Below are 13,726 nucleotides of genomic sequence, written 5' to 3'. Positions count from 1 at the left end.
GTTCTCCAATTCCATCCAGGTGGCTGCAAATGATGAGAATTCCTTCTTTTTTATGGCAGCATAGTATTCCATTGTGTAGATGTAACATAGTTTTTTGATCCAATCATCTGCTGACGGGCACCTAGGCTGTTTCCAAATTCTAGCTATTGTAGATTGTGCTGCTATGAACATAGAGGTGCATATATCCTTTCTGATTGGTGTTTCTAGTTTCTTGGGATATATTCCTAGGAGTGGGATTACTGGGTCAAATGGGAGTTCCATTTTCAGTTTTTTGAGGAAACTCCACACTGTTCTCCACAGTGGTTGCACCAGTCTGCATTCCCACCAGCAGTGCACGAGGGTTCCTTTTTCTCCGCAACCTCGCCAACACTTGTCGTTTGTTGATTTGTTGATGTTGGCCATTCTGACAGGTGTGAGATGGTACCGCTTTATTGTTTTGATTTGCATCTCTCGGATAATTAGTGACTTAGAGCATGTTTTCATGTGTCTTTTGGCCTTCCTTCTGTCTTCTTTTGTAAATATTCTATTTAGGTCCATTGCCCATTTTTTAATTGGATCATTCATCTTCCTTTTATTTAGTTGTATAAGCTGTGTGTAGATGTTGGAGGTTAAACCTTTATCAGTGGTAACATTTGCAAATATGTTCTCCCACACAGTGGGCTTTCTCTGCTTCTTTTTAATAAGGTATCTGCTTATAATTTCTCCTGTAAGACTTGAATTTCATGACTAGAACTGGAAAGCATTTAAAAAAAGAAAGTATTGAATATTTTTTCCAATATTCTCAATGGCAAATCTTTCTCCTTTGAAAATAGGTTTTATATACATGTGTGTGTGTGTGTATTAAAAAATTAGTTTATTTTTAAATTATCAAGCCATTCAGGGTCATTTGCAGTGAGATCAGTTTTTTGTATGGTTAATGAAAGAAGGGAGAAATAGAGAAGGGCGAAACTCATTTGTATATATATTTTTTGGTTTGTCAGAATAAAAAAGCACCAACAGTCTCTCATTTTTTAAATTGCCATAGCTAATGTGTAATTTAAGGTTACTTTGTAGATATATCAAGCAAACAACATAAATAACTATGGGGTCATGTGACTTATTACCATATAGGTATGTACTCGTGAAGAAAAGGATATTTTACAACGTGACTCAAACAAGAGCCAGAAATTGCTCAAGAAGTTAATGTCAGGTAGGCAGTAATTTTTTGATTGGATTCCTGTGGTGGTGGATATATTTTGTTGTATCTGTGTTTATTTCTCTTTCTCATATCCTGGTATGTAAGATGCAGTTTATTCACTCATTTATTTTATAATCATTTATTTTTTGAAAGTTATTATTAAAACCACATTGAACAAAAAAACAATAATGATTTATAATCCAATGAGTAAAATACATTCTGAATTAACTAAATGGGGGAGAAGGGACAGCTCTTTCTTATAGAAGAATTCTAATTAATAAAGTGAGAGGAGACTTCTAGTCAAGATGGTGCTATAGGTAAATGTGGTACTCACCTACTCCCATAACCACATTAAAATTACAGAGAAGCCGCAGAACAGACTCATGACTATTCTGTTACAACCAGTTTGTACTTCTTAATCCCTTTACCTTTTTTACCCAATTTCCCAAACCCTCTCCCATCTGGCAACTGTCAAAATGTCCTCTCTATCTAAGTCTGTTTCTATTTTGCTTGTTCATTTATTTTGTTTTTTTTAGATTCAATTATTGGTAGGAATGTATTTATTGCCATTTTGTTATTCAAATTTTTGATTTCTAAATTCATTTTCTTAAAGAAGATTCTTTTTTTTTCTTTTTTCTTTTTATTTATTTATTTAGCTATTATATGTGTACATATCTTTCCATTGTCCCCCCCCCCCACACACACACCCATATGCCCTTCCCCACAGAGTTTTACGTCCATTGGTTTTGCTTATAGGCATGCATACAAGTCCTTCGGTTGATCTCTTATCTCCCCCATATCTCCCTATCCTCCCTGCTGTAATTTGACAGTCTGTTTCTTTACTGTCTCTGTATCTATCTTTTTGTTCATCAGTTTATAATGTTCTTTATTATCCATAAATGAGTGAGGTCATGTGGTGTTTCTCTTTCATTGACTGGCTTAATTCACTCAGCATGATGTTCTCCAATTCCATCCAGGTTGCTGCAAATGATGAGAATTCCTTCTTTTTTATGGCAGCATAGTATTCCATTGTGTAGATGTAACATAGTTTTTTGATCCAACCATCTGCTGACGGGCACCTAGGCTGTTTCCAAATCCTAGCTATTGTAAATTGAGCTGCTATGAATATATACTTATTTTTTTTTAAAAGAAATTATTGCTTTCAGAGAGGAAGGGAAAGGGAAAGAGAGAGAGAAACATCAGTGATTAGAGAGAATCATTGATCTGCTGCCTCCTGCATGCCCCCTACTGGGGATCAAGCTTGCAATCTAGCCATGTGCCCTGACCAGGAATTGAACCATGACCTCCAGGTTCACAGGTCAGTGCTTAACCACTGAGCAACACCAGCCAGACTATTTCTTCCATTATTTAGTTTTTAGTTTTAATATATAAAAGTATGTTTAAAAGTTATATTCAGTCCTACTCAATAAAGTTTTTCATTTTTAAGGCATTTAATATTGTGTTGTTAAAACAGTTTGGTTCCTCTTGGTGATCCAAATTTCCATAAGGGAAGAAATGGAGCTTAACATTTATTGAGAATCTACTATGTGCCAACCACTGCCTGTGTACTTGTTTGTTCTCTATTGAAATGAAGGCTGTAGGTCATCAGGGCAGAGCCAGATCTTCTGATTTTATTTTTTGCTGCACAGTGATACAACTAATTTATATTGTAAGCTGACAACATTTTATTTTCTTATTGAATTTTAGGGACGGAGAATTCTGGAAAAGTGGACATCTCTACCAAGGACCTTCTTCCTCATCAAGAGTTGCAATTTAAGTCTGGTCTGGAAAAGGCTATCAAGCATAAAGACAAACTGTTAGAGTTTGATAGAACTAGGTATGATATGATTAGAATAAATGCTAAGAAGTAGACTAGTCCACAAATTCTGCCCATTAAGAAATTATTTTGTCACTTGATACATTCTTACGGTGGATTATGAAAAGGATTACAGGGAAAGAACAGCTTGGATGCCCTATATAGGAGGCCTTTATGTATTTTTTAAATCCATGTTTGAATAAGAGGATCTTACTGAGAAATATTTTTATTTTTATTTTTGACACATGCTAGTAAGTTGCTTTGGGTTGAATAATTCCCCACTTGTTTCACTTACAGACACATTCAGTCATCATATACATTAGAGTGCCTACCATGTGCAAACTGTTGTGTTGGGCTGTGGAATATCTATGAGATGTTGCCTCTTGGCGAGTGTAGGTAACACCATATCATCGACACTAAATTTGTTTTCTGATTCAATGATTAATATATTAAAATGTTTCTCAATTGGCTTTTACATTCCTATGCTTTTGTTATTTAGACCACTGACTCCTCTTTAAGAGACAGAATTTGCTAGTTCTATTTTCTATTTCTTTCTCTTTCATTTTCTTCTTCTTTGGGACCAAATACATATATTGAAAATCAGTTAATGGTAAAAACATTTTTTTTAAATAGGACGTAAATGCTCACTTTTCAAATGGCCACGTGAGGGTTCTTAGACCCCAAATCTCTTATTTACTGTAACTGACTTGATAGTCTATCCCTGGCATTACATTTCTTTGTGTATGTGTGTTTTTAATCCTTTGGTTAGACACACCTTCTACTGTTTGCTATGAATACATGAGATATAACTTTGAAAACTATTTCATAAGCCTATTACCAGGTTTGTAAATCTATATTTACTATTAATCATTTAAATATCACTTTTATACCTACTCAATAAAACTTAACATTAGAAATAGAATTAGAAATGCAGTATATTTCTTGATAAGTAAATACTGGAAAAGTGTCTCTATTGATGTTTCCCTTTTGTTGATGTGTTCAAGGGTACCACTTGCATTATTTTGATTCATATATAGGACCAATTTTCTCCTGAGCCCTCTTAAGTTTCCCACTCTCAGTCTACCTTAAAACTTTTATAATTCCGACTGAATCTTGAGTAATTGAAATCACTATATGAATATGATTTGAGTGTTTCCCTATAACTATGTATATTACAAATTTGTAATTATGCGAAATCCAGTTGATTTGTCATTTTATTATTATTTTTTAATCCTCACCTGAGGATATTTTTCCATTGATTTTTAGAGAGAGTGGAAGAGAGAGGGAAAGATAGACAGAAATATTGATGTGAGAGAAACACATCCATTGGTTGCCTCTTGCACAGTCCTTGACCAGGGCCTGGATGGGGGAGGAGCCTGCAATGTAGGTACATGCCCTTGACCGGAATTGAACCTGGGACCCTTCAGTTCACAGACTGACACTCTATCCACTGAGCCAAACCAGCTAAGGTGATTTATTATTTTAGAGTATTACTTAACTTCTGTGAGCCCTGGGTTTGTTATCTGTAGAATGAGAGAGTAGATCATCATTCTCATTTCTTTGTTAGAAAGAGGCCTGGTTATCATATTCAGAACTTGGCCAGTATATTAGTGAGGGACTGGAGATTTGGGGAAGGGGGACTGATGTATAATAGTAAAGTAGTAAGTGTCCTAAGAATAAGCCATAGGACTGAGAGTCCAGATTAGAACATCACTTTCTAAGGGAAAGGGTAGCGGTAGGACCTAACAAGAATAGACTAAGTCCAGTTATGGAGGGACTATCATATTAAGTAAGTTGCCAAGATATGAACTCAGTTGCAACAAAACCAGGCAGAAGCGCAGATTTCAGAAGATGAGTAATAAAGTACTGTATTAAGAAGGCTAGAAGGAGAGTGGATTATGGTGCTGTGTCTTTTCATGCCTGACGAGGTTAGTTTTAGAAGCTGAGCTAAGCTTGCAGTGGAGATAATTAATATGCAGAAGCTAGGAACCAGGCAGAGCTTGACCTGGTTTTAGAACATTCTTGGACCTTCATATTTGAGATAATAACCTTTAGGACAGCATAAGAGTGAGTTACCTTGAAGCAGTTTCCCAGTAATCAAGTTCCTATTTGTCAATAGGTGACCTAATTACCATGTGTTGTTGTTTTTCTTTTTCTTAGTATTCGAAGGACCCAAGTAATTGATGATGAGTCAGATTACTTTGCCAGTGATTCTAACCAGTGGTTATCCAAAATTGAGCGGGAAACTTTGCAGAAGCGAGAGGAGGAGCTGAGAGAATTTCGACATGCCTCTCGGCTTTCTAAGAAGATCACCATTGACTTTGCAGGCAGGAAGATCGTGGAAGATGAAAATCCACTAGCCGAATATCATAGCAAGTAAGTGGATAGCAGCAGAAAAGAACTGAACGAAGGGGATGGTTTGATTATAAAAGATTTACCCCATCTTATGGATCTGTTATTTTTGTTGATTAAAAAAAATAATATATTCATTTGGAATAGAAACATGTAAGAGTAGCTAAGAAAAATTTAAAAATGAACTGCTATAAAAAATAAATTTAAAAAAATTGTCATTTTGACACATGAAAAATGGCATTTCATCATACTTTTTATTCACATTTTGAACATTCTAAAAATGTATTCATTAGCTATTTGTATTATTTCTTTTATACATTATGGAGTTCTAGATACACTTACCACTGTACTATGTCTTAAATCTATTTATCTTCTTCAAATCCTACTGTCCCTGCCTTATTTTAGACTCATCTCTTCCTTCAAATTCTTGTACTGTTTTGTTTTTGCATGAAAACTTCATGCTTTTGTTTTCACTTTTCCCTTTGTTGGGAAATTCCTCCCCCAATTTTTGCCTTTCAAATGTCTACTTCTCTCTCTTGAACCTGCTTTGTACAGCACATAGGATGATAGGATTATAACGACCAAATGGATTTTACATCATAGTATTAATTACATCCTCTCATGTTTTGTTCATCATCTTTATAGCTGTCTTAAAACTGCCACGTAGACTCAAAGCTTTCTTGGAAGGAGGAACCATGTCTTCTACATCTTTTAAGTTGCCTTCCATGTAACAGGTTCCTAACAAGTAACTCTTTAATTGTATTCAAAGTCAGGCTCAGTCTTTCTTACTGGTAGAAGCTTTTCATTACATTGTGTCTCAGAATCATCATCATCCACATTTGTCAAACATCCATCAGGGGCATGGAGTAAAGCAGCAAATAATGTATAGAGTAGAATAAGATACAGTTCCTGCAGGACCTATGATCTCTTATTATCCAATAGAATTAGTTCCACCAATGAACATTATCATATAGAGCCAAATAGCCATAGCAAACACACCCATAGGATGTATACAATGACTAAATAGTAGATGATACAGCTCTTCAGAGAAGGGAAGCACTTTTGTGTGGGGCCAGTAGAGGGCCTCCTTAGAACTTCTGGGCCTTGAAGCAAGGCTAGAATTCATATCATCAAGGAGGAATAGAGAGAGGGACTCATGAGTGAGCAGAGGAGTAATTGAATGTCTTGAGTAAATAGGCTGCCATAGAATACTCTTCTGTGCGTCAGATTTTTTCTAGTCAACTTTTCTAGTCCTTGCATTTTTAATAACCTGGTTAGACAGATAAATGATTATAGTGGGCTCTACCTATTGTATTTTCTTAGCATTCTGGAACTTTTACTAACTCATATTCCTTTGGGGTGTGGGAGGAAAGAGAAGGAAATTTGGGTGCGGGAAGGCAGTTATCTATGAACCCCTCTTTGAATTGTAAAATTATTACTGTAGAAGGGTTTTTTGGTTTGTTTGTTTTGCGGTATTACTGAACATAGAATTATTGCAACCTTTGGTTTGTTATCACAGACTAGATGAGACAATACTGGCTATTGCCAGTGGAACCTTGAACCAATCACTGACCAAATCGGATAAATCTTCTGAAGAGCCTTTGGGAATTCTGGTGAATCCGAACCTGTACCAGTCTCCTCCCCAGGTTAGTGGATCTTTGCTCTAACTGATGAGAGAAGTTTGGGCCCAGACATTTCTCCTTTCAAGTGTGCCTCTTCAATAGGCTTTAAACCCCAATCTGCTTTCTCAACATACCCACCAACCTTATTCTCTGGTTCAATTCATTCCAGTCTTTTTGCAGCACTTCTGACAAGTTGACTATATTATCTTCTGAGTATCTCCAAAGAAAGGGTTTGTTAAGTACTATAAAGATTTAGATAATTCCATGGTCCTTTTGTTAGTGTCCCCCCCCCCCCCCGTATATTTTATAGAATATGGGTAGTCCAATAGAGTGATGTTTTAAATTAATACATTATTCACATATTCATTGTTGTCATTTTTCTGTCAAGTACATTGAGCATCTGTTTTGTACAAGCATATTAGGCATTCTATCTTTAAAGAACTCATAGACAAATAGGGGAAAAGATTATATATGCAATTTTAAGGCTAATGAAGATATAAATAAAGTACAGTGGAAATCCAGAGGAGGGAAAGACTACTTCCAGTTCAGGGGATTAAAAGAGGCATTTTATAGGGAAGCTGTCATTCATTACAAGTAATTGTCCAAGAAAATGGATGTTTGGGAAAGATGGGAAAAACATACTAGGCAGAATGAACTATCAGAATAAGCCATGGGTACACAAGAGCATGGGAGATATACACTGAGTGGCCAGATTATTAAGATCTCTGAATGCATAATAATCTGGCCAGTGTGTGTGTGTGTGTGTGTGTGTGTGTGTGTGTGTGTGTGTGTAGGCCCGGTGCATGAATTCATGCATGGGTGGGGTCTGGCCATCCTGGCCAGTGGGAGGGGACATGGGCAGTTGGCCGGCCTGTCTGCTGGTCGAACTCCTGGTCGAGAGGACAGTTTGCATATTAGCCTTTTATTATATAGGATATACACTGAGTGGCCAAATTATTATGCATTCTGAGATCATAATAATCTGGCCACTCAGTGTATATATGGGAATACTGAATTTAAGCAACCTAGATAGTACTCATAAAAGGCATTATCATGAGAAATAGAATAGGGTTAGGTAGGTAGAACCAGAGCTTAAATGTTCAGCTAGGAGGTTTTCACATTTTTATTTTGTAAATTAATGTGAGCCATAGAAGGTTCTCAAACAGAGAGTTGCAATCAAAGCAGTGCTGCAGACAGCTTAACTGGAAATATTTGTTCATCAGTTCGGTATATGTGCTAGGTTCTTTGGCTGGGTGCTGGGAAATTAAAAGATAAAGGCCTAACTCCAGTCCTTAAGGACTTTAAATTTAGTAGGAAGATGTATTTGGATACAAATGATTACCATTAATTAAGGTAAATGCTATGATAGACACATGTCATAGGTACAATAGGACTTTAGGAGAGCATTCATAAGCCCACCCAAGGAGTCACAAAAGAAATGGTGTTTAAGAGAAGACATAAGGGATAAGTAGGAATTGTGAAGCAGACAGATCTGGGAAGGGAATCCCAGGTAGAATATACCGCATATATAGAGGCTCAACAGTTTGAGAGCTTTGGAGAACCACAGTAATTAAGTATTTTTAAAAAAATATATTTTATTGATTTTTTACAGAGAGGAAGAGAGAGGGATAGAGGGTTAGAAACATTGATGAGAGAGAATCATCAATCAGCTGCCTCTTGCACACCCCTTACTGGGGATGTGCCCGCAACCAAGGTATATGCCCTTGACCGGAATTGAACCTGGGCCCTTTCAGTCTGCAGGCCAACGCTCTATCCACTGAGCCAAACCGGTTTCAGCATTAAGTATTGTTTGAAGTTAAAATGGACTAATAGATGTATTAGTTCCCTAAGGCAGCCATGACAAAGCAACACAATTGGTTGGCTTAAGAAATTTATTCTCTCTCAGTTCTCAACATTGAAGTCAAGGTGGTAGCAGTGCCATTCTCCCTCTAAAGCAGTGATTCTCAATCTTTCTAATGCCGTGACCCTTTAATACAGTTCCTCATGTTGTGGTGACCCCCAACCATAAAATTATTTTCATTGCTACTTCATAACTGTAATTTTGCTACTGTTATGAATCGTAATGTAAATATCTGTGTTTTCCGATGGTCTTAGGCGACCCTGCTGCCACAGAGCCTAGAGTTTGGAAATTACCTGTGGGGGGAAGGAGAAAGGGAGGGGCAGAGAAAAGTTAAGGGTGTGCTCCCTGGAGGAAGAGCTTGCCACCTGTGTGTCTTTGTCTTTGTGTGTTCTTCCCTTTTATAAAGACACCAGTCATTAGATTTGGAGTCCACCCTAATCCAGTATGATCTTAACTCATTTACATCTACAGAGATTCTATTTCCAAGTGAGGTTCTAGTGGACGTAAATTTGGAGGGGATACTACTTAAGCCAGTACAGTAGGCAGTATCTCATTGTGAAAGCCTTTATGTCTCATGCTAAGGAGTTTGGTTTTATTCTAAAGTAGACAAAGAAGAGCCCTTGAAGGATTTTAGCTGATGATTGACTTGACTTCCATGTAGAGAATGGATTGGAGGGAGGAGTAAGACTAGAAGCAGGGAAATAGCTAAAAAGGTTATTGTAGTAGCAGTGGGGAGATTCTGAGGGCCTAAATTAATATTGTACCACTAGGAGGGCAGTAGACAGCTTCTTAAAAGCTAAAATGGTAGATAAGACCACTTAACAGGGCTCAGTTATTGAAAGGTAATAAGAGATTAATTTGCCCTGACTGGTTTGGCTCACTGGATAGAGCATCGGCCTGCAGACTGAAGGGTCCCAGGTTCGATTCCGGTCAAGGGCATGTACCTTGGTTGCGGGCACATCCCCAGCTGTGCAAGAGGCAGCTGATGGATGTTTCTCTCTCATCGATGTTTCTAGCTCTCTATCCTTCTCCCTTCCTCTCTGTAAAACAATAAAATATATATTTTAAAAAAGATTAATTTAACAAAATGTGAGAATAGAGAAACAAGTAATATAAACAAGAACTGTGATAGAATAGAACAGAGAATATGGGCCTCAGAATTGTTCAAATATTAACATAAGTATGAAATTTACTTATTTCCCCTATAATGGATCAGTTCTTCCTCTGTGTTCCTACTGAAGAGTTTATATCCCTGTGTAATATTTACTCAATTCTGCTTTATATGTTATATGTTTGGGGTTTTTTGTAGATTTTGGTGTGTATTCTTTTTTTTCTTTTTCTTTATTGATTACGGTATTACATATGTGTCTTTTTCTCCCATTGCTCCCTCACCCCTCAATCATGCCCTCACCCCACTGGTGTCTGTGTCGATTGGTTAGGCTTATATGCATGCATACAAATCTTTTGGTTGATCTCTCCCCCTCACGCCACCTTCCCCTATCTTCCCTCTGAGGTTTGATGGTCTGATCAATGCTTCTCTGTCTCTGGATCTGTTTTTGTTCATCAGCTTATGTTGTTCATTATATTCCACAAATGAGTGAGATCATATGATACTTATTTTTCTCTGACTGGCTTATTTAGCTTAGCATAATGTCCTCCATTTTCATCCATGCTATTGCAAATGGTAAGAATTTCTTCTTTTTTTTTTTACAGCAGCATAGTATTCCATTTGTAAATGTACCACATTTTTTAATCCACTCATCTGCTGATGGGCACTTAGGCTATTTCCAAATCTTAGCTATGTAAATTGTGCTGCTATGAACATAGGGGTGCATGTATCCTTTCTGATTGGTGTTTCTAGTTTCTTGGGATATATTCCTAGCAGTGGGATCACTGGATCAAATAGTTCCATTTTTAGTTTTTTTGAGGAAACTCCATACTGTTCTCCACAGTGCCTGCACCAGTCTGCATTCCCACCAGCAGTGCACGAGGGTTCCTTTTTCTCCACATTCTCGCCAGCACTTGTCATTTGTTAATTTGTTGATGATAGCCATTCGGACAGGTGTGAGATGGCACCTCATTGTTGTTTTGATTTGCATCTCTCTGCCTTATATTTTGGATAGTTATTTATGTGTCTGTCTTCTATTAGGATTGTAACTTTCTTGAATGCAAGAACCATAATCTTTTTTATATTTTATATGTTGCTGCTTTATGCCTTTTCTTATAATTAAGCACTTGAATGCTTCTCTGGGTTTTTTTAAATATACAAAGTGCATTGGACTTATATTTTATTGCGGAAAGATTCTTAGAGATTTATTTAGTTCAACCCCATTTTTTTACATTATAGAAAAGTGAAACCTGTAGGGCTTAAATGATTGCTTAGAGTTTCTGGACTACCACTCTAGCATTTTTTCCCATCTATAAATTACTAAGTAAAAAGTCAAAAAATCAAGACAACTAATCTAACCTCCCCATCCTAATAAAGCCTCTAATTCCCCCCCCCTCCCCCTTTACATTTTGGAACACTCAATCTTCTTGTTCTCAGTGGAAGAAACACTAACCTTTGTCATTCTCTGACTAAACTTATATCAGGACTACAGTCTCCTGTAATTACCTGTAACATATAATTTCTATTCTCTTTACATGATGGAAGCGTCGTTTCTGTAGTGCTCCGTTCTCTCCTTTAGGGGCAAGTTGTTTAATTCAGGTTAAGAGAATAATACTTCTTGCATCCAGTAGTCAGAACTACTGCTCCTGACAATATCTGTTTGGCTTTATCATGGTACTAGCATGTCATTCTGCCCCTCAGAGGCACATGAAGAATGTACAGATCAAAACATTAAATCTTCATTGGGCTGAAATATTTATTTTGGGAAACATAATGTAGTATTAAGTATAAAATGGAAATAATTACAGACCAGTTATTTGGTGTGATAGTTGTACTGTTGCTGGAATTAGAAAGCTTTGTGTGGAGATTTCAACATTCTAATTAGCCTCTGAGATTGAACCGTGTTATCATACCTGGGCTTCTTCTGAATTTGTACCTTCTCTAGCTCTTTTGTCTTTGTTTCAAAGATGGATAAATTTTTCTAAAAATATGTTCCCACTATGATTTCATTATTAGTATTCATCTCATTTTTTAGACCTACTCCAGCTACTTTCCTTTTCAGAACTGTATGTTGTTTTACCCCCCTGTTTAGTGGGTAGACCAGACAGCTGCAGCCACACAGAAGAAGGCTTTCCATTCAGCAGGATCAGGATCATATCGGCACCAGTTGCGAATCCAGGATGAAGAATTTCAGGAAGGCTTTGATGGTGGCTGGTGCCTCTCTATGCATCAGCCCTGGGCTTCTCTGCTTGTCAGAGGGATTAAAAGGTAAGAACAGAAGTGAATCTTGACAGTGAGAGATTTTACAGTGACATCAAGTTGATTTAGAGTTATGGATTAGAATTTATTTTCCCCAACCTAGTAATGATTTATAAACTCTTTAGTACATAAAACTTTAAGCAATATATTAATGTTACTGACTTGATAATAGTTTTTTTTTTCTTTTTTACTGAATAGCTTTAAAAAACGGAGGTTAAAATGGCTAAGGATTTTAATCATAACAAACAATAGAATACCAGTTTTTTTTATTATTTGTAGGAAGTCTATTGATAAAACTTCTCTTGGTGCTTTGTAATAAGGCACTCAACTTTTTAATGGTTTAATCCTATTTGAAATTCAAGGTTTTTTTTGTTTTGTTTTTTTTTTTAATATATTTTATTGATTTTGTACAGAGAGGAAGGGAGAGTGATATAGAGTTAGAAACATCGATGAGAGAGAGTCATCGATCAGCTGCCTCTTGCACACCCCCTACTGGGGATATGCCCGCAACCAAGGTACATGCCCTTGACCGGAATCGAACCCGGGACCCTTCAGTCCCCAAGCCGACGCTCTATCCATTGAGCCAAACCGGTCTCGGCTGAAATTCAAGGTTTTTAATATTTATTAATTTAAGACATTAACCTATTTGCTTTTGTTTTTCTTTCATTCATTTGACTATCTGTCTATTTAGCTAATCTATCTGTCTGTCTGAGTAACCATATTGAGAAACTATTTTACCACAAATTCCTTTCCTACAAAAAGTGGGAGGAGTAATGAGGAATATTGTAGAGGTATTGGGTCGGCAGCTAAGTAATTGCGGATTTTTTAAAGAAAATCAAAGACAATTTTTTCATGGAACTAAATAACTTTATTCTTTAATGCATTGCCCATTTTGATCAATGACCTTTTGCCATCTTTCAGGCAGCATCATAATCCCACGTTCAAAAAACTTCTGGTTTTTATTAGCAAAAAACTGAATCAGGTACGATTTGACATCATCATCATTATTGAAATTTTTACCATTCAAGGAGTTTTGTAAAGATCGAAACAAAAAGTAATCAGATGGTGCAAGGTCAGGACTATATGGTGGATGTGGCAAAACATCCCAACCAAGCTCCATTAATTTTTGCCGAGTGACCAAAGATGTGTGTGGCCTTGCATTGTCATGATGGAATACAACACCTTTTCGATTTGTCAATTCGGGCCGCTTTTCTTCAACTGCATTGTTTAATTTCGTTAGTTGTTCAATGTAGACATCAGAATTGATCGTTCGGTTGGGTGGTAAGAGTTCAAAGTAGACAATTCCTTTGTAATCCCACCAAACTGATAACAAAACCTTCTTTTGATGAATATCAGCTTTTGATGTTGTTTGAGTTGGTTCACCTGGCCTGCTCCACGATCTTTTCCGCTTGATATTGTTGTAAACAACCCATTTTTCATCGCCAGTTATCAGTCGTTTTAAAAATGGATCATTTTCATTACGTTTCTTTAGCAAATCGCAGCTGCTAATGCGTTGCGTTAACTGTGATTC

General features: G+C 36.8%; 1 protein-coding gene across 3 annotated transcripts in view; it reads left to right on the top strand.

Moving 5' to 3' along the window:
• Positions 1-13,726, top strand: part of TRIP4 (thyroid hormone receptor interactor 4) — a 59,015-nt gene that overhangs the window by 17,432 nt on the left and 27,857 nt on the right. For all 3 annotated transcript variants that reach the window (XM_084887163.1, XM_084887165.1, XM_084887164.1), the window contains exons 5-9: positions 1,111-1,189; positions 2,885-3,014; positions 5,154-5,369; positions 6,865-6,991; positions 12,029-12,204. In XM_084887163.1, coding sequence (XP_084743289.1) covers positions 1,111-1,189; positions 2,885-3,014; positions 5,154-5,369; positions 6,865-6,991; positions 12,029-12,204 — 728 coding nt within the window. The remainder of the gene's footprint in view (positions 1-1,110; positions 1,190-2,884; positions 3,015-5,153; positions 5,370-6,864; positions 6,992-12,028; positions 12,205-13,726) is intronic.

The sequence above is a fragment of the Pipistrellus hanaki genome (genome assembly GCF_964339955.1).
Source record: "Pipistrellus hanaki genome assembly, chromosome: 1".
In the NCBI taxonomy this organism is placed as follows: domain Eukaryota; kingdom Metazoa; phylum Chordata; class Mammalia; order Chiroptera; family Vespertilionidae; genus Pipistrellus; species Pipistrellus hanaki.
This window is presented reverse-complemented; position numbering and strand designations above follow the sequence as displayed.